General features: G+C 56.1%; 1 protein-coding gene across 1 annotated transcript in view; it reads left to right on the forward strand.

Moving 5' to 3' along the window:
• The window catches only part of ADAMTS2 (ADAM metallopeptidase with thrombospondin type 1 motif, 2), a 231,514-nt gene that overhangs the window by 126,899 nt on the left and 83,645 nt on the right, over positions 1-20,970 (forward strand). Inside the window, exon 3 of the mRNA XM_011976872.1 lies at positions 4,387-4,589. Coding sequence (XP_011832262.1) covers positions 4,387-4,589 — 203 coding nt within the window. The remainder of the gene's footprint in view (positions 1-4,386; positions 4,590-20,970) is intronic.

The following is a 20,970-nucleotide window of genomic DNA, read 5'->3' on the forward strand; positions in this document are numbered from 1 at the left end:
CCTGCCCACTGCACCCGCCCTCAGGGTCCACGCCTGCTCACTGCACCTGCCCTCAGAGCCCGCACCATCCCACAATGCTCCCAAGGTTACAGACTCGATCCCAGGTTTTCTCTTCTCTAGGCTAATCATACTTGTTTCTACAATTTTTATTCCCACAAATCACCCCTCAGTGCTGGTGAAGTACAGAAAGGCTCTGGGCATGTGGACAACGTTGGACCCAGAGGCCTGCGCACATGCCCACTCGTCCTTTCTGGTGGTGTGGCTTGTCCAAGTCGTGTAATTTTTCTGCTCCTTGGTTGTTTCCTTGATACTAAAATGGGACGATAGGCTGATGGTGACGAGCCTCCACCTTGGTGAGGGGATCGGATGGCTGCTAGGGGTATGGAGCTTTTGTCACTGTGAAGGGCTGTGCACACACCCCTGCCTGGAGACTTGGGGCGTGCCTAGGATGCTGGCAGGTGCAGCCCTCGCCCATGTGCCCTGTGCGCTATGGCACTTTGGATGAGCCCACGGCTGCTGTGACCCACCCGTTCCCCTGCCGGAATTCCCTGGACAGAACTGCTGCTTCCACTCATTCCATCCTCTCCCTGTTTATTGATTGACTCTTCGATGGAGTCTTTTTATGCCACTCTAGAGACTCTGAAACAGGATGGCTCTGGAGTTCTTCCCACAGTGTCATTCTCTGGCCATGATGTGAGCAAAGAGATTGCCAGCTGCCATCCGGAAGGTGCCCCGAGCACAGGGAATGCCAGGAACTCAAAAACTCTGTGTTACCTATTTAAAAGATGGGATCCTGCCACAGACACCTCCCTTCAGGGTAGCCGCAGCCCACCTGGGCATGACTTCTGGGGCCTGGTCGATCAGCACCCCCAGGGGGCCCAGCGCCTTCTCGCGGGGAAGGCTGCACACAGAGGAAACGAAGACCAAGGGCAGCGTCATCCTCCTGCCTCCACAGGAGACGGGCAGCGCTGACCACTCATCCAAGCAGGGTCAATGCCGAGGGATAGAGCAGAGGCTGTGTGAGCTCCTGGTCACCGCAGGCTGGGCTACAAATACAGGGAGCTCCCAGGGGAGGAGGGGAGAGCAGCAAATAGCCCCCTCCTGCCTTGGAGGGACTGAGTGGAACAGCGGCCATTAGACCAGGTAGGCAACCAGTGCAGGTGGGCAGGCCCAAGATCAAGGTTGACTGAGTCGGCTTCACTAGGAAGCCTACTCAGGACCGTGCCAGGCCCACCGACCAGAGCTCCTTATAGCAAGACTCTGTTTGGGGAACAGCCTGCAAGGGCCAGCATGTGGTCAGAATCTCTTCATGGCTTGGGTTAAGCCCACTGTGGGGAAAACTGAGGTGGCACTCGTGATTGACAGGGTCAGGGTCAGTCCTATTGTGGGGAAAACTGAGGTGGCACTCATGATTGACAAGCTGGGGCTTCAGCCTGACTGCGGGGTCTGTTTGGGACAGTGGAGGCAGGAGGGTGTCTGGGCCAGGGCTCCTGTTGCCCCAGGCCTGAGGGCTCTCCCCTTGTCCTGTCCAGCCTGAACATGACTGAGGCTTCCAGGGGCCAGACTCGGGGTGGCTGTCACCTGCCAGGTGACCCAGGCCCCTGTCTTCCTCTCTTCACCCACTTTACCTTTGGGCCTTGGACCGTCTCTAGGCACTGGTCCTGGGTGGAGAAGGAGTGCTCTAGAACATAATTTCCAAATTTCCCCCCAAAATTATCACGATTAAAATATTGATGGCAACAATAATAAATCCATTTCAGGTGAAACTGACACTTTTAAAGCATCTTTAGAAACCTTTGCTCTTTTTCATGGGCCTGCAACACACAATTTAGTTAAAAACTCCGCCTGCTCAGCAGAAGCAGCCTCAAGACGTGCCCCAGCCCGGCTCTGCCCGACGCGGCGCCCCAGTCCTCCTACGGGAGTGTGTGGAGGGTCCCTGCATGGTGACTCCGGGGTTAGGGCCAGAAGGACATACTGTAATGCCTTCTGGTGCCAGAATGACATTGAGGGTGGCAGGCAGCGGCCCTGGTGTGCCAAGCCCTGTGTGTTTTGTCTCCAGGTGTGGCCCCTCAATTCACGGTCCAGGGCTCCCCCTGGGATGGCCCCGTCTCCTAATTCCTCAAGAGAAGCTGGATGTTCTAGAATTTTTAAACATGAAATCTTCCAATTTTCAAATACTATTAACCAAATGTCACCACGTGGTCTCAGCGGGTGCCTCTGTGGTCTGGTTTTGCCGAGGGCACCGCCGTGTGTGACCCCTTGCTTGACAAGGGCAGAGGGTAACGTCCGGCCTATTCCCCAGGGGAAGAAGAGTTTTCCTATGGAAATTAGCATCTCTCTGCTTTCCAAGGTGATTCTGAAGGTGAACTGTCTCTGTTCTTTGGAAATGCAACGAAATAAATGTACAAAAATAGAGTGGCGATTCCTCAACCCCCCTGTCAGGCTTAAGTCACTGGCGCTTCCTCTGGGAAGAGCATGGATGGCCCTGAATCATCCAGGCAGCTAAGCAGACTGCTCAGCTCCACACGGCCCTGCCGCCCCGCCCCTGTCCCTGGAGTGGCCCAGGGAGTCCTTGCTGTGTACATGCGTGTGTGTGTGCATGTGTGTGTACATGTGTGTGTGCTTGTGTGTGTATGTTGAGGGGACACAGAACTGTGGAGCTGGAGGTGGCACGAGGACCCCCAAAAGTACTGGAACCCCAGCAGCTGCTCAGCCCTGGCCCCACTTACTCCTCTTTTCTGTCCCAGCCCTCGCCCTCTGCCTCGCACCTCCACTGTCTCTCTTGGTCTTGCCCACAGTCGGGCTGCAGGTTTGTGCCTGAAACCTCGTGTTCAGTCTGTCTTGTCTGAGCCAGGCTGCAGGGTGCAAGGAGAGAGCTCCTGGCTGAGAGTTGGCCACGCTGGGATGCCATGGGTCTCCCCAACTGTAAAACAGAAACGGCCAAGTCCACCGAGAGGCCTGCTGTCAGCACCGGGTGAGGAAGTGTGTGCCGGGATGGGGGCCCGGTGCCAGGCTGCCTCACTGTCCGAGTGGCCGTGCCGCCTGCAGAGGCCTGGTTCTGCCCCCAGGGCCTGTCCTGGGCCACCCTCACAGGGAGGGAGTGCCTGTCCCTACCTGGAAGAGGCAGCAGGAGAGAGGCGTTGGGGGGGAAAAGTGTTGTTCTGGAAGACTCTTTGTAGAGAGGTGGTGCAGCAGGGACGCTGGTCTCCCACAGCTGCAGGGGCCTCGGGGTCCTGTGGGTTGGTGATGTCACGGTGACCTGCAGCCTTGGGTCTGTCCCGGGCCAGGAGTCTCTGAGGACCTGCCTGGGGAATGCCACGGAGACACTGGACCCTGGAGCCGGGACCTGGCTTAGACAGAGACCAGTGCAAGGGAATGGGGGCTTCCAGGACACTGGGGCTTGGGGGGCAGTGGGCAGTGTGGTCTGGGGCTGCCGTCGATGCTGAAGGTCAGCCTGACCAGCCTCGCTGTGGCCTTTAGAGATGGGCAGTGGAGGGCCGGGAACTGAAGCCTGGTCCAGGGTAGTCTCCGGCCCACAGGACACGGAACAGGGCAGAAACCGTGCTGCACAGAAGGCAGGGACGATATCCGGGGCGGGCTCCCCAGGATGGCAGCCCCAAGTGGCCAGGGGCACACCCTGGGGGCAGGAGGTCAGTGCCTGCCCAGGGCCGACTGCAGCAGAGCTGCCACAGAGGGGTTCATCTTGCTCTCGGACCAATTCAATCAGACCAGAGGCGGTACAGTTCGCCTGCGGAGGGGCCGGGACCTGGCCCAGAGGTGTGGGGCCTCACTTCAGTGGCGGACTGAGCAGGAAGTTCTGGGAGGGGCCCAAGGAGACAGTGGGGAACACGCACAGCCCAGGATGGGCCTCAGTTTCCCCAGTCATAACAGCTGGCGGTGACACCTGGGACACCAGTCCTTTGGCACCTGGCAGCCCTTCGGGGGAGAAGAGGCGGCTCTGCCCACTCCCGCTTCAGGCAATGCGGGCTGGGGTTCCCGGCCTCTCTGTGGCTGGGTGCCAGCCCTGGGATCCATAAGGCAGACGGTGATGCTGGGCTGGGACTCTCTCAGTCTCAGCAGGCCTGACCATCGTGTGGAGGCCACTGTGGCCTGCTGTGGCTGGGGCTGCCACCAGGGGCTGGGGAACGAGCGGTCCTGGAAGTCACAGAGGTGCCTGAGCCCTGCTGTGTCTGAGACAGCTTGGCAAGTGTCTGCCACCTTCCTCTGCACCTCGCTTTCCTCTGTAAAATGGAGCAATACCCTAGGTTCGGGGTGCTGTGAGTTTTAGATGAGAGGATGGCCGAGCTGGCGAGCTGGCGCCTGGTGGGTGCTGGTGTGTCCGGGTGGGTTTGCCGTGCTGCTGACGACGGTGTCCTCTCCTTGCAGGGGCCTCCCTGGGCAACCTGGACAGCCTCAGCCGCGCCCTGGGCGTCCTAGAGGAGCGCGTCAACAGCTCGAGGCGGAGGGCACGCAGGCATGCTGCAGACGACGACTACAACATCGAGGTCCTGCTGGGCGTGGACGACTCTGTGGTGCAGTTCCACGGGAAGGAGCATGTGCAGAAGTACCTGCTCACACTCATGAACATCGTGAGTCGGGGGGCTGAGGGGCGGGGCGGGGCGGGGAGGGTCAGCCAGGGGCTGGGCAGGCCAGAGAGGCCCAGCTGCGTCCCCTGAGGCTCTGCTGATTTCCTTGTTAGCCGGAGGTGAGTGCCACAGTCTCAGGGAGGCGCTCTGGGTCCACAGGTGAGACAGGTTGACCCTCCCTGACCTCAGTTTTCTCATCTGCAAATTGTGGGTAATTCCAGCTTGACGGGCCCTTTACAGGCTAAGGCGGTTTTATGCAGAATCCAGTCATTTGAATGACAAATGTCATTCAATGGGTCATTTGAAAAACAGGTTTTCTCCATGTTTGCCGCTTTTAAAACTAAAATTATTTTAAAAGGAAACCTCATTTTACCTAAAAAGCTAACCTAATAGTAAGACATAAAGTGACGTTATTCAGCCCCAGCTAGATAGTCCTGCCTTCCTCTGGCTCCGAACAGAGGCCCCTTTCTGTCTAAAGTAGAGATCAGTGTGCATTAGAGCCAGGGCCAGACACCAACCCAGGGCCCCTCCTTGAGGCTGGCAGTGGGAGAACTGAAAATCGGGGAGCGAATTCCTTTCTCCCTGTGAGTCTGGGCTATTGAAAGGGGTGTCTGTGTCCCACCTCTGTCTTCTGGGCACCTGCCCCTTGTCTGCCTGATGCTAAGAGATTAAAGAACCACCTCCCTCGTTCCACACCCCCCGCAGCCTGAGCAGGAGGTGCAAGGATGCTGCGCCATGTGTGGGTGGAGGCTGTGCAAGCCTTTCCTCTCTCTGCCTCAAGTGGCCAGAGCCACTGTGGGGGTGAGGGGCATCCAGTCTTCAAAATGCAGGTTCCCAGGGGAGCAGACTGGCTCGGCTGAGCCCTGCAGGGAAAAGAAGGGGTGAGAAGGAGGACCGGGGCATGGCCTGGAATGTGAGATGCTGCCAGTGGGGCGTTAGGGGGCCAGGGGATATTTGCGGAATATATCCAAGGAAGCCAGGGCTTAGGGAAGGCTGGAGGTGGTGTGGAAGCCGGGCAGGTGGGAAGTTCTAGAACCCCGTGCTGTGTGTCCAAACCTGTGGATGAATGAGGTCCTCTGGGGCCGGGCTGGAGGCAGGCAGCGGGGTGTGGAGGTCTGCTCGGAGTCTGCTGCTCAGCTCTGCTTTTCGGGCCAGGGATGAGCCCCCCAGGAACCAAGCTGACACATGGGTCAGAGTCCCCAGGGCCCTGGTGAAAAGATACCTCAGGGGGAAAAGGGGGATGCGAGTGAGCTGAACACTTGACAAGAGACCCCACCTTCATGCTCACTTTCCTCTTGACCGGCCTTGCATGAGTCCGCCAGCCCTCTGGAGCCCAGCCTTATCCACACGGGGGGCTGAAGTCCGCCGCGTCGGCAAAATTCGTTTTATTTGGGAGAGCGATGTCACAATTAACCTCATCTTATTTTTGAAACGTACCTTTATTGCAATAATAATAACAATAAAACCATAATGGCTACAATTATTGAGCCCCTACTATGTGACCATGCCAAGCCCACGCTGGGCACCTGCCATGCTGAATTATCTTAGGAAGTCCTCAGGCTGGGTCTGTGAGACTGGTAGGTGTAAAATCTTGTCTGCCTTCACAATATGAGCTCTTCCCCTAGCATCGTATTGCCTTCCAACCCAGCGGGGAAAGGACTGGGCTTGGAATCACAGTCCGATGGCGGCTCCCGGCCTCGCCTTTTCCAGGCGCGTCCTTGGGATCGCTGCTCCCATCCTCTGAGCCTTGGTTTTCTCGTCTATAAAATGGGTCAGCGTTTTCATCGTGGGGGTTGTGAGGGTTAAATGAGAGAGTGTCGGCGACTGTGCTTTTCAGTCTCTCAGTAGGGTGAACACCTTTTTAGTTTCCACATAAAATGTGGTTTTGTTATCATGACAGTGACACTATCTAATTTAGTGACAGCCCAGGAGGGGTCACTGCTGAGAGCCCACCAAGGACGCTGACTGAAGGTGGGACCCCGGGTGAGTCCTTCATGAGGCCGGTGGAGGCAGATCAGCCTTTCTCCTGGTGCCGAGGGTCTCTCTGTCACAACGGCTGGTTGGAGGATGTCTAGAAGGTTCTCTGACTTTTGCCATCCAACTTTATTCAAACCCTAGTGATCCAGCCGTACCCCCCATTTTAAATAATGGGAAGGTTCGTTTCTAGAAAAGCGTGAGAAATTTAAAACGTCTTACATTGAGATGAGTTTTATCACAACACAGAAGCCGTTTTAGGAGACAAGTCTCAGAAGTTGAGAAAATATTGGGCCGTGTCTTTTGTCCCCTGTTGCACAGAAGTGAGCACTGATTCATTCAGCAAACGTGTGTTGACAGCGTGCTTGTCATGGGCACAGCGGGAGTGTCCTGCAGAGGCAGTGGGGCATGGCAGAGAGTCCCGGGGCTTGGGAGACCAGCGGCAGAGGGTCAGCGGGGGTCTATCCTCCGATTGGAGGCCCAGCTCCCGCTGCAAGAGCACAGTGTGGCCAAGGGAGACAAGGCGCGGCCGTGCTTGGAGCATGCGTTGCCCTGACGGTTAATACCTTGCGTCCTCACTGAGAGCCTGTGCATGCCCGGAGAGTTCTAGGGACAGATCTAAGGCATGCCGGACCCTTCGGTGGTCTTGGGGAGGAGGAGCATTGAGGGAGCGTCTGAGAAAGGATGATCTTCCGGAACACTGCGGTGCGACTGAGCTTCCTGCAGTGCTGGAGAGGAGAGATGCTGGTTTTGCCCTTTCTGGCGCAGCAGCCACCGGGCTCTTGCGCACTTCAAGTGTGGCGGGTGTCCTTGAAGAACTGAACTTTTAATTTAACTTCTTATTTGTTCCAAGATAATTTTAATTAAAAATTTTTTAATCGTGGTGAAATATACAGAACATAAGTCAGCGTCTTCACCATTTTTAAGTGCGAGATTCAGTGGCGTAAGCACATTCACATGGTTGGGCCACCATCGCCACCACCGTCCACAGAACTCTTCATCCTGTAAAACTGAAACTGCGCCCGTTAAATTTCAGCCCTGTTCTTCCCCTCCCCCAACTCCTGGCACCCACCACTCCACTTTCTGTTTCTAAGAATTTGACTACCCTGGGTACCTCACATAAGTGGATCACACAGTAATTGTCCTTTTGTGTCTGGCTTACTTAGCACGATGTCCTCAGGGGCCTTCCGTGTTGCAGCATATGTAAGAATGTCCTTCCTTTTCAGGGAGGAATAGTATCCCGGCCATCCATGGGCACTCGGGTTGCCCCCTCATGGGCTACCATGAATAATGCTGTCATGAACGTGGGTGTTCAGACCCTGCTTTCCGTTCTCTTGACTATAGGCCCACAAGTGGAATTGCGGGACACAGGGTAATTCTTTCTTTCTTTAACTTTTTGAGGAGTTTCCACACTATTTTCCACAGTGGCTGCACCATTTTGCCAACAGTGTACAGGAATTCTAGTCTCTCCAAATTGTCACCAACACTTGTCTCTTTTTTCTTTTTTATGGTAGCCACCCCAAAGAGTACTTTATTTGAATTAATTTGCACCTAGATGGAAGCCGCAGTGTTTCTGGCAGCTGCTGTGCGGGACAGGGCAGGGCTGGGTCTGTGCACAGACGGACTGCCTACTGTGCCCTGTCTCTGAACTGGGGTGCTGTGGGGGCCTCAAACCACAACCCCAAGGGCCCCCCCAAGGCCTAGCCAGTGGCTTGTCACAGTCCTCTTGTAAGTCCCAGCTGGCCACGGGCTCCCCAAGGCTGGAGCAAAAGCAAAAGCATGGAAGGACAGTGGTGGTGGCAGCCGGCTGGGACTGGGCTCCCAGTGAGCTGTTTGACTGGCTGTAGAGCAGGTGGGGCTGGGCAATGGCACACCCAGAGCCCAGGGTGTGGGGGCCAGTCCTGGGCAGTGAGCTGCCCACCGAACTGGATGCAGAGAACGGTGGCACAGCCTGTGCCCTGGGAAAGGCCATCCAGCCCTGGGAGGAGGAGCTGGTGCGGGCCCCGATGGTGAGGACCCAGGGAATGCAGACTCTGAGGAGGAGGGGAGGCAGAGGCGGGCTGAGTGCAGGCACAGCTCCACCCTGGCAGCCCTGCAGCCCTGCGCTGCCTCAGTTTCCCTCATCATTTGGGGTGACTTTTGCCTGCAGAACTCCCTTTGGGATCTCTTTGTGGCAGAGCCTGGGCCAGAATATGGGGTCCAGGGGTGGCACAGGCAGTTCAGCCTCATCAGTCACCCCCATGCTCCCCTCCTCTGCCCAGGCTCCCTTGTAACTGACATGGAACTGCATGGCTAGTTTTGCCTAGTGGCCTGTGTGAAAGGAAGTGATTTGGGTCACCTGTGGACCAAGGCTGGTAAGAGCTTGGAGTCCCCTCCATCTCTGTCTCCCCCTGCCATGGAAACCTTGGAAACCACGTGTCACAGAAGGCACAGCTACAGCATAGGCTCGGCGCCCCGACCCACGCCGCACCATGGTGTGAGTAGGGAAACACAGCGTACACTGAATTGTGTTCAGCTGCTGAGATGGGGTGGATTCTCGGCATAGCCATCCTCCTCTGTCTGGTGCCCCTGGCTGCCATTCGTACGGGGGACCAGTGTTTATGGGGCATCTATTATATGTCAGGCTAGGGGTGCGGCCGTGAGCATGACAGGACATAGCCCTGCTACCTTGCATTCTGGGAAGGGGGACACAGACGATATTCAAGTGAAAAACAAATGGGATCATTTCAAGTAATGATAAATGCAATGAAAGAAATAAAATCTTTATGAGATGGAGAAGGAAGAAGGGTAGGGGAAGGCAGGCCACTTTATACAGGAGGTCAGGGGCTGGTGCACGGGAGATATCACGGGAGCTGAGGCTCATGACAAATGAAGGATGTGGGAAGAGGTAGGATAGGGATAGCCTGTTCCAAGTCTGGGGGACGGGGCAGGCGGCACCAAGGCCCTGAGGCAGGAATGGGGCTGGCTGGAAGAATGGAGAAGGCCTGGCCTGTGAAGCAGGGGGCACAGGTAGGGGAAGTTGGGATGAGCAAGGCCGGCCGCCGCAGTCTTCCAGAGGTGGAGGGGAGCTGCCTGTGGCTCCGGGAGCAGTGGAAATCACGGGAGGGGCTGCTTTGTTTTCTTGTGAATGGCAAGACATGATATTCCCTTTTCCATGGAAAAATGAAGCTGCCCTTCTCATCTCAGACTTGCCGGAAGGGAAGAGGGTTGGAAATGGAGCGTTTCACAAGGGCCACCTGGGCACAGAAAGGGGCTCTTTGGTTTAGGCAACCACCCACCTGCCCATTCCGGCAGCCCTGATGGGTCCAGTTTTCTTATCTTCCTCCTTACATCTAGAAAAGCATGTTTCTTGGTTTATCGAAATATTCTATATTTAACACAGATGATTCCTTTTATTTATGTATTTATTTTGAAACAGAGTCTCACTCTGTCGCCCAGGCTGGAGTGCAGTGGTGTGATCTCGGCTCACTGCAACCTCCTCCTCCCGAGTTCGATTCTCCTGCTTCAGCCTCCTGAGTAGCTGGGATTACAGGCGTGTGCCACCACAGCTGGCTAATTCGTTTTCTTGTTTTTTTGTGGTTTTTTTGTATTTTTAGTAGAGATGGGGTTTCACCATGTTGGCCAGGCTGGTCTTGAACTCTTGACCTCAGGTGATCCACCCGCCTCGGCCTCCCAAAGTGCTGAGATTACAGACGTGAGCGACTGCACCAGCCATTTTTTTTTTTTTTACTATGTAAAATTAGCATAAATTCATGTAGATATGTGAGTGTCTTCCCCCAGCAGTTATTGTCTACTACCTGGTTTTAATGATCGCACAACATCATGCCATATGACTGTAGCACACTTTTTACCTAACTTATTGTTTATATGACATATTCACATAGCAAAACTAATTTCTCCATTAGAGGTCAGACATGCCACTAACTGTACCATGTTCATCGAGCTGAATCTACCGCTCCTGCTTACTTATTTCCTTAAGCTGAGTTGCTGAAAGCAGAGTCCCTGGTCAACAGATATGCCTGTTTTGTAAGCTTTCTACGCTGGAATGTTCTCTGTTATGGTTTCCTCTGTTCCCGCTTCGTTGAGCAAATGCCTGTCTCCCCACCCCCTCACACCACTGAGTCCTTTTGAACAGGGGTAATTTAATTACGACGGAGATAAACTTTTTGTTGTAAGTTGTATTTCCTTGATGTTAATGAGCCTGTGTTTAAAAATGTACGTGTATTTGTAAACAGAGATTATTTTATTGTTTGTGCTTGGCCTATTCATGCCCTTGATTCTGCTGGGATTTGGGGGTGTTCCATTCATCTGAAGAGTTTGCGTATCTAAGTAGATTAACTTTTTGTCTGTCACATGTGTGGGAAATACTTTCCCCCGTCTCCTTGTTTACCTTTTGTTTTGTTCTGCCTGGGATAGTTTTTGACATCCTACATTTTTGTGTGTGGCCAGATCCTGCAGACTTTCCCCTCCCATGGGAAAAGCTTCTCCCTTGGGCGGATGCGTTTGGCATCTCCTGCCCTCCCCAGAAGTTAATCTTCTGAGATGCTGCTCTGTTTGGCAGCAGAACTTCCCAAGCTGCAGCTCCCAAGCTCCACACCTGGGTTCAGCCATAGCAGCCCTCCACCTGAATTTCTCCCGAAGTAAGAGGAAAGATAGGCTGGGCACGGTGGCTCACACCTGTAATTCTAGGACTTTGGGAGGCCAAGGCGGGTGGCTCACTTTAGGTCAGGAGTTCGAGACCAGCCTGGCCAACATGGCAAAACCCCGTCTCTACTAAAAATACAAAAATAAGCCAAGGGTGGTGGCCTGTGTCTGTAATTCCAGCTACTCAGGAGGCTGAGGCAGGAGAACGGCTTGAACCCAGGAGGCGGAGGTTGCGGTGAGCCAAGATCGTGCCACTGCACTTCAGCCTGGGCGACAGAGTGAGATTCTGTCTCCAAAAAAAGAAAGGGGGTGGGGGAAGATAGAGAATTCAAAGGAGCCAATGTATTACATGCAGTGCATTCTTATTTCCCTGCAATATCTGGCTGCTGCAAAACTCATCAGGATATTACCAGTGGGGAACGCTGGCCTATAGGCAGAGCCAGCACGTAACTCCCCGGGCCCAGCGCAAAATGAAAATGTGGGATCGCTGGCTCAAAGAGCAGAGGAAAGTGCCGTAAAAAGGGACTATTCAACCACTTCCTTTCTTCCTTAGTCTCTGTCTCTTTCTCTCTCAACTGCTGTTTTTTTTTTTATTTGCTTTTTAATGTTGTTCTAAGTGGACAAAAATTTGAACCTTGAATTATTAGCATGAATTTCTTATTCATCTTTAAATTGTGCCATGGCTATTTTAAATGCAAATATTAGAGCGCTTAGCTTCTATGTGGAGTCACTGAAATTAAACAAATGTGCATTTTGTGGTTGATCCCTGGTGGGTGCCTCAGGCTGACCAGAAGTTTATGACAGGCACAGGCCAGACTCAGGGAGGCTGGGAGGAGGAAGAGAGGATCCCACAGAGTGGAACCCCGCTGAGGGAATTCTCGGGTACGGGTCCTAGCAGAGTGAGTGCACCCCCAGCATGAAGGGTGCGCCCACTGGAGTCTGCGAGCTTCCTGCCACCCCTGGAAGAACACATTGGTTGTGCCCCAGCCAGGGGGTCTGGGGAAGTAGAGCCAGGCACACCCCCTCCCACTGGTGCACTGCTCCAGCCCACAGCGTATGGCCACAGCCAATCCATCTCTATGCAGGTGTCACTCATGGGAGGCTCACCTCCGCCGAAACATGGGCTCTGGCCGGCCATCCACCAGACATGCCCCTTTCCTGCCCGCCGTGGGCGGGACGGCCACCACCACGCCTGCCCTGAGATGCTGTGGGGAATACATGCCTGATCCTGCACCTGCTAGGGGTGGCTGAAAGCCTGTCCTGGGGAGGTGGGACCCTGCTCCATTGCCCTGGGAGCCTTCACTTACAAAGCACACGCACAAGGGTGAGAGGATGAAGAACTTCCAGACGGAGCTGTAGAGGGTCAAGCCGCAAGTTCGGGGCCTTCTGAACGTGGACCCTGGTCATCTGTGAAGTCAGCCTGCCCCTAGGGCAAGCCCAGGAACCTGAGCCCTGCACTCAGACCCCACAGCCCAGTGGACCGCCTGGTGCCCTGCATGTGCCCCCGTATGCCACCTCAGGCTCCCATGCTCTGTGGCCTTTCCCCAGCCTCTACTTGGGCACGTCCACACAACTCCGAGGCCCAGGGGGAGCCGGCCGCGCTGAGAGGGCGCCGGGTGTGTGCTGAGCCTGCGGCCCTTGTCCGTGGAGGCTCCCTGCGCTGAGTTGTTTTGCTTTTATTTTTATTTTTTTCTTGAGATGGAGTCTTGCTCTCTCGCCCAGACTGGAGTGCAATGGCGTGAATCTCGGCTCACTGCAACCGCCACCTCCCAGGTTCAAGCAATTCTCCTGCCTCAGCCTCCCAAGTACCTGGGACTACCGGCACATGCCACCACGCCCGGCTAATTTTTACATTTTTAGTAGAGACTGGGTTTCACCATGTTGGCCGGTCTGACCTCAGGTGATCCGCCCGCCTCAGCCTCCCAAAGTGCTGGGATTACAGGCATGATCCACTGCACCTGGCCTATAATGGAGTTTGAGCACACACAGCCATAGCCCTCCTGGCTGCTGGCAACCCTGGCAACCCTGAGTCCAGTCTCCTGAGGCTCAGTGGCCCTTAGCCTGGTCAGAGAGGCTGAGGCCCCTTGGGGGTACCCACATCCCCCCATCTAAGGGCAGAGGGGTCACTCCCTCCCAAGCACTGTGAGGGCTAAGAGGATGGAATGTGAGCCATGGGCAGAGGTGCAGCCTGTCCAGCCTTGCTGGCCCCCCAGCCCCATCACTAGCAGAGGGAACTCTGTTCCCTCTGCCTTCATTCTGCTCCTGCTCCTCGCAGCCTTTGACTCTGGCTCAGCCTCCAGCCTCCACCTTGCATCGCTGCCTCCCCTGGGCCCAGCCGGGAGGATAAGGGGCTCTCCTCTGCCCAGGCCTGCCCCCCGCCCCCGACGGCACTGGGAGACCACTGCCATGTTTGACGCTTCCTGCTTGGAAACGTGCTCCCTGAGGTACTGGGTGCTGCCAGGCTGGGACACAGTTGACATTGGTGAACATGCCTGATACTGACCCTGGGGCTTCGGTATTTCTCATTTTCAAACACTTGCTCTGCCAGTGCCTAGGCTAGTCTCTGCCCACAAACTAGACGCAGTGGCCACGTGTGTGGGCCTGGGCACGCCTAAGGAGTGGGCTTGGGTCTGACAGGCTAGGAGGCAGCTCAGGTGTGTGTGGCACCTCAAGTTTCGCCACCAGGTAAAGTCAGGGACTCTTCTCCAGGCTCAGGTGAATGGGAGGCAGGGATGAACGCCTCGGAAGATCAGAGCCATTGTGAAAGTAATGTGTTTATATACGCATTTTTATTTTTTTGAGACAGGGTCTCACTCGGTCACCCAGGCTTGAGTGTAGTACGGCAATCACAGTTCAGTGCGGCCTCAAACCTCAGCCTCCCAAGCTGCTGGGACTGCAGCCTCACACCGCCATGCCTGACTGATTTTTCAAAGATTTTTTTAGAGACAGGGTCATGCTGTGTTGCATGGTGGACTCAATCTCCTGGGCCTAATGATGCTGCTGTCTCAGCTTCCTGAGTAGCTGGGATCACAGGCACGAGCCACCACGCCTGGCTATGGATACATTTTTAAAAGTAAAATCTATCTGTGCCAAGACTTCAAGAAATATAAAGTTTGGGCCCAAGGCTAAAGCTTCCTTTGTGGCTTCAAGCATTTAATTAAAGCACTAATTTCAATCCTCCTCTTCCCTGCGAAGCCTAAGGCCTCAATGTGTTGCTTAAATATCAGGATCTACAAAGACCTTGCACTGTCTGTGTGAGCCCCTGGTCCTACTGCACTCCTTGTAGACAGCAGGGAGAGACCATTGCAGTGGGTGACACTCAGCCTGCAGCAAGGCCGGCGCTCAATCTATTTGCTACTGAGAACACGTACTCTCAGGCCTGCCAGAGGCCACCAGACAGATGTAAGCCATGTCCCCCTGAAGTGGCCCCTTTTTAAGAAGCATTTTAAAACATCAGTTTTACATTAAAGTAAATTTGGACATACTACTTGCACGAAAGCAAAATTCATGTGAACTGGAGATTCTAAATCTGTGTTGGCAAACTCTGGCCCCAGGGCCACCTGGCCCTTCACCTGTTTTTGTAAATAAAGTTTTATTGGAACACAGCTATGCCTATTGATTTATGAATTGCCTGTGGTCTTTTTTTTTTTTTTTTTTTTTTTGAGGCAGAGTCTCACTCTGTCATCCAGGCTGGAGGGCAGTGGCATGATCTTGGCCCACTGCAACTTTCCACCTCCCGGGTTCAAGCGATTCTCTGCCTCAGCCTCCCGAGTAGCTGGAATTACAGGTGCCCGCCATCATGCCCGGCTAATTTTTGTATTTTAGTAGAGACGGGGTTTCACAATCTTGGCCAGGCTGGTCTTGAACTCCTGACCTCAGGTGATCCACCTGCCTCGACCTCCGAAAGTGCTGGGATTACAGGCGTGAGCCACTGCGCCCGGCAGAGCCTGTGGCCATTTTTGTGCTACAACAACAGGTTGGGTAGTTGCAACAAAAACCATATGGCCCACAAAGCTGAGAACATTCACTACGGGGTGTGCTAAAGGAATATTTGCTACCAGGCTCTGCAGAAATGGACTTGCTTAGTGCCTGCCTTGAGCTCTGAAGGCCCCAGGCCTCCAAAGTTAGCATGTGCCTTTCAGTACCTCAGTGCATGTGGGCGCACGTGTTAGGGAAGTACTGAGTGCAGTGGGCTGCTCAGACCCCAGCCCGCCCCCACCCTAGCCTTATCAGCTCAAAGCTCCGGTGAGGTTACTTCGGGGATTCTTTTGAAAGGATAGAATGCGCTGCTCTTAACGGCTGTGGAACGGCAGGGCAGGAGGAGCAGGTTCCCGGTCACACCGAAGAGCCTCTTCCACCTGTGTGAACTGCTTACGTTCTGGGAGAATGCCTGAGCCCCCAAAGCGTCTCTTCTGCTGAGGGCAGACACGCTCCTCGGCCTGCGGAGAATGTGGAACCCAAGGGCCTTCTGTGCCTTCAGTGGAGGCTGTAACCTTTGACCCCTCCCAGCACGAGAACATTCTCTGTACAGTACGTTCTTCAACAGTTTTTTTTTGAATGATTTCTCTCTATGCCAGGATTCAGATATTTTTCCTCTTTTCTTTTCTAATTTAATCCAGAAATTGGCCTGGACTTACCAGAGCCTTGCCAGGGTTTGCAAACAATCAGAAGGCATATGGGCTCAATTTCTCACCAACTTTCCAACGTGTTGAGACCGCACGGTGGCGGCGGGGAAGGCAGCGGCCGGACAGGGATGCTTTCGGCTGGTCGTGGTGGAAATCTTGTACCCTGGCCGCAGAGCTGCACACCAGCCAGGCGGAGAGCGTCACAAGTCATAGTTCACGAGTCTCTGGCTCTGGTTCCTGGGAAAGAGGAAAACATCTCTGAAACTGGACACGGAAACGTGGTTCCCTTAAGTGGAGGGAGGGAAGTGGGGCTCAGGGTCTGCTGGTGGCGGCGTGGCCCTGGGGGTGTTGCTGGCACTGTTTCTGTTCCTCACGCTTGTCCCGCTGGCCTCAGAGCCTGGCCTTGTGCGCCACCAGGAGACACAGCCTTGAGGGCCAGTGGTGTGTGCGAGGCTGCGTGCGGGGCTCAGAAGAGGGCAGTGCCCTCACGTGCTCACAGGAGCCAGGCAGGAGGGGCCCAGGTGGCTGAAGGCTGTCGGGAGTGGTGGGGACTGGGGCGACAGAAGAGGCCACGACCCCTGGTTCCAGCCCCCCTGGAACCAGCTCCTCCTGGTTCCACTCACTTGTGTTTCTGTCGGAAGAAGCAGACCACTGCTGCCAGCTCTTTCTTCCACGAGAAGCTGGAAATCTAATTTTTATGGGAAATCTAATTATTTTTCAATGTGGGCCACAAATTGAAATTAAGAACCCACGCTGCCCAGGTGGAGCAGAACACGGCTGGGGGACGAGTCTGGCATGTGGGTGGCCCGAGTGTTCTTTCCAGCCTAGAAGGAAGGAGGCGACTGCCTGTCCTGCTGCGCCCTGTGCTGGGCGGTGCCAGCTCCCGGGGCCGTTGGGAGCACCACTCGAGTGGAACACCAGGGAAGTGCTCAGCAGAGACGGGCATGGGAGGAGCATGCGGAGACTGAGAGCTGTCCTCAGTCGTGTCCGGCGCTCCCTGAACTCCTGGCCTCCACGTCCCTGCACTGAGGGAGCTCAGAGCACAGGAGTATGGGGAGCAGAATCAGGACACGTGATTACACCCTGGTTCATCAGGGAAGGGTGCCTGGGGCGGCGGGTCAGGGAAGGCTCCTCGGACAAGGGCCACTGCAGCTGCCTCTAATGAGGGCTCCTGGTGGCGGCTTAGCACCTGCAAACCTGGCCGCATCGCGAATCACGGGGCACAGATTGGGCCCTGCTGGAGCTTAGGGGGCTTGGAGAGCAGCAGCGAAGTTGCTTTGTGGTCTACAAAGACGGACTCATCTCTCTCGGGAGGTTTGGGGCTTACGCTTTCTATCCTTGGAAGCCCCTGTCCCCACCTGAGGAGGGGGAAACTCACATTTGCTGTTTTTGCACGTGCTGACCCTGTGCAAGGAGGCATGTCTGGGACCTCATATCTTGCCGCAGTGGCCCCGTGAGGTTCCCTTGCCTGCCTCAGGTCACTGAGACTCAGAGAGACATGGCCAGAGCACGGCAGATGGAGTCACATACCTGTGGGAAGGTGGCCCCTGTGTTGGTCCTCCCCTACTGTTCTGGCCTGAAGATCCAGAGATCCCAAATCCCCGCATGCTCCACGGGTTCTCATCTCGGGCCTCACTGACCTCCCCACAGCATTTGGAGTCTCCTGGCTACACCTGCCTCTCCCCGCACGCTCCACGGGTTCTCATCTCGGGCCTCACTGACCTCCTCACAGCATTTGGAGTCTCCCGGCCACACCTGCCTCTCCCCACAGACCGTCCGCTCTGCCTCTTGCTTTGCCTTGGCTTCTGCGTCTAGTGTGTGCTGTTCTGAGGTCCGCCCGACTGCCTACTCACTCCTTTAGCGCACACGGATAGAGCAGCCTTAGGAGCTGGGGATGTCGTGGTGAGCTCGGGATCCAGACCGCAGGCAGCATATGTTCCAGCAGGTTTGGGGAGGCTGACAGACCAGTGACGGTGAGCAGGTAGGAACACTCTGACGGGGGTCCTGTGGGTGGGTCTCACCTCTGCTTCCTCCCGAAATGTGCGACACCCTGCCCGCAAGTGGGCCTCTCCCCACCTCCTCCCTTCTCCGCAGGCCTCCTGACAGCTGATGCGGAAGCCTCCCGGCAGCCTGTCCTCGGCCTCCCGTGGGGAGCTGGTGGTTGTCAGAGTGGGGGTTTGAGTCCCTGTGGACGAGGAGGGCCAGCCGTCCGCACACCCGCTGACAGCTTGAGGCAGCCTCAGAGCTTGTCTTGTGCAGGCTCCAGCAAGGAGGTGACAGCTGAACCACAGGCAGAGGCGATGATGTGCTGCGCCGGGCTCCCGGGCTGGCCTGGCGCGGGCTCTCGCTTCCCAAGGCCCCTCCCCGGCTGCCCCCTGCGCTGAGTTGCCGTCAAGCAATCCTGGGTCTTGCTCCCCAGTCCGGGGGTCTCCTTGGTGGTGTGTCTCAGGAGGGTTAGGGACTCCCAAAAAGGTGACTTTGTACTGGGCCCAGAGAGGGTCTGCCCACCTGATTTTTCACTGAGTACCTGGAAAAGGCCAGGCACGTAGTAGGCGCCCAGTAAATCTATTTTGAATGAATAAGTGACTAAATGAATTCCCATAAAGCAACTGCGATCTCAGAGCCTCCCATAAAAAATGAGCTCTGTCTGTGGGTGTGGAGCTCCTGGTGGCTGGGTGCCCTCATGCCTTCGCGTCTATGGCAGAGGCTGTGTCTCCGTCGTCGATGCTGACAGCTGAATGACCAGGTCCCGGGATACGGTTTCTAGTTGCAGCAGCTTTGCCGAATTGCTCACCAGAGCTTCTGTACTGACTCCCATGCCCACTTCTGTGAGCCTCTCAATCTCTGTGCCTCGGCTTCCTCACCGATACAATGGGGATAATACTCACCTGTGGGGTGTGGGAGGGGAAAGATGCCGTACACGGGGAAGTACTCAGCACAGGCGGAGAAGATCAGAGCCGACCAGCCAGGCGAGCCGTTGTTCATTCGGCCCATGGTGTCTGGGAACAGCCCCAGCCAGCTCCTGTGCTGGACAAGCTTTTTCTCATGGGGGCCACCTGCTTGCTTTGGCACAGCGAGGACAGGGCCTTGGCAGCCAAAGGAGACGGTCAGCTGTCTCCACCTGGTTATGGAGATAGTCCCAGTGGGGGGATCCTTGAGCTGGTTTTGGTCACGGAGTTGGTGTTTCCCAAGTGGAAAGTGGGGAGGGCACAACTGCACACAGAGGGGGCCGCTTGTGCAAAAGAGGTGCCAGCCCTTGGCCACCCTGGGGAGCCCGCGGGGGTGGGAGAGGGCACATGAGGCTGAACTTGGCCTTGGTCCTGAAGCCTGGAGAAACACGAGAGTACGGGCACCCAGGATGCATCAGCAAGGTTGCAGAAGCATCCCTGTCTAGTGGAGATGGACAGGCAGCTAACAAACGAAGGTGACTGGAGATTACGATGGTGCCAGGAAGTTACTGGGATGGGAGAGCACCCGAGGCAGCATAGGGTGCCCCGTGGGAATGTTCACAGAGTGGGGAAACTTCACAGAGCAAGGGAGACTTCCCTGCAGCCAGACAGGAGGATAGAAGCCTGGGTGCAGCCCGCATGACCTCCCACCCACGCCTGGCAGTGAGCCTGGCCCAAGAGGCGCTGGAACGCCTGTGCTCTGGGTGTTGGAAAGCACCCTGCATGACTGCACTTTCAGGGAGGGATGTGCTCGCAGTGGACGACCCTTGCCGTGAGCTTGTAATGCAGGACCCTTCTTGCAGCCGTCACCTTACTCTTGCCCTGTGCTCTGAGTGCCTTGGGAGCCCCTGCCCAGGTCGAGGGGCACACTGCAAGGTGATGGCCTGCGGCCCTCTGTCATGCCTTCTCAGTCTCTGAGGGGTTCGTACCTGCTCTGTCAGGGCCTCTCCCTTCTTCCTTATCATGCATGGATGCCTGGGGCGTAGGGAGGCTGGCCTGAGTCCTCCTCAGTTTTGCTCTGAGGTGGTCAGGTCTGACGTCTGGGCCACTTAGGCGTGCTGGACCCCTGCCCAGTCCGAGCCCTATGCCTTGATGGGTGTCCACTCTGCAGCCTCTGCCAGTCACTGCCAGCTACCCACGCCCTGGCCCTCGTCAGCAGGAGCTGCTGCAGCCCCCACACACCCCTCAGGAGCTGGGGGCATCCACGTGCTGCCTGAGGCCCAGTCATTAACATGAGATCCCTCTCCATTCTAACCACCTGCCTAGCCACCGTGTGGACCGGATGCCACCCTCAGCAGAGGGTCTCATCTCAGTGGGAAGTGGAGCTCAGAACCCCAGGGACTATCTGCATCTCACCCTAAGGCAGGGGCAGCGGTAGGGATAGGGCTCCGGCTCCAAGCCTGGTGTGAGCTCAGCAGCCCGCCCCCCGCCCTGGCAGCATGCTCGCCGCCCCCCTCCCCGACACCGTTCCTGTCCCCTGATGCCACGGTCCTCTCCTCCCATAGCGGCATTTTCCTTCCCTCTTTCCCTAGGTCAAACTGGTGACAGAGCAGCAGCAGAATATGATGTGCAGGGGAATAAAAATGCGTTGTTCTCAAATTACATGGTGGTGCCGGAACGTACCCAGGTGACTGAGCTCAGTCACAGGGGATGGGCCGTGCCGCACAGGCTCTGAGGCGGGCATGTTGGGGGGTGCCAGGGCCGGGGGTGGCACAAGGCCTGGACACTTGGGGTCCCTCTTTGAAAGGAAACTCCACACTGAGCCCCCCAGGGCTCTGTGGCCAGGGACAGCCGACAAGCTCAGCAGAGTTCCAGGGAGGCAGGGCCGTCCCACAGCCACTGCCAGCAAGAATCAGAATCCCTGACTCTTCTCGGCCTTTCCCTGTCAGTGGCTCGCAGCGGCCAGGAGGCCCCTGGGGGACACTGGGCTCTGGCCTGTGGCCTCGGCCGTGTCCTTCTGTGTCCTGCGGCCTCAGCAGCACTGGTCCTTCCCCGTTCTGCAGCATTTCCCTTTCTGATGAGGCGTCCGGCCAGCGAGTGGGAAGGTCAGTCTAAGTGGTGGCATGGCTGTTGTTTCCCCAAGGCGACTCAGCCAGCAGGGAGAGCTCCAGGGCGGGGTCACACTCGCAGACGGGCCTGGGCACGGCAGCCCCTCCAGCTCCAGAAAACACAGGGACATGCGCAAGCTGTTCA

This window comes from Mandrillus leucophaeus, unplaced genomic scaffold (genome assembly GCF_000951045.1).
Source record: "Mandrillus leucophaeus isolate KB7577 unplaced genomic scaffold, Mleu.le_1.0 Scaffold170, whole genome shotgun sequence".
Lineage (NCBI taxonomy): Eukaryota > Metazoa > Chordata > Mammalia > Primates > Cercopithecidae > Mandrillus > Mandrillus leucophaeus.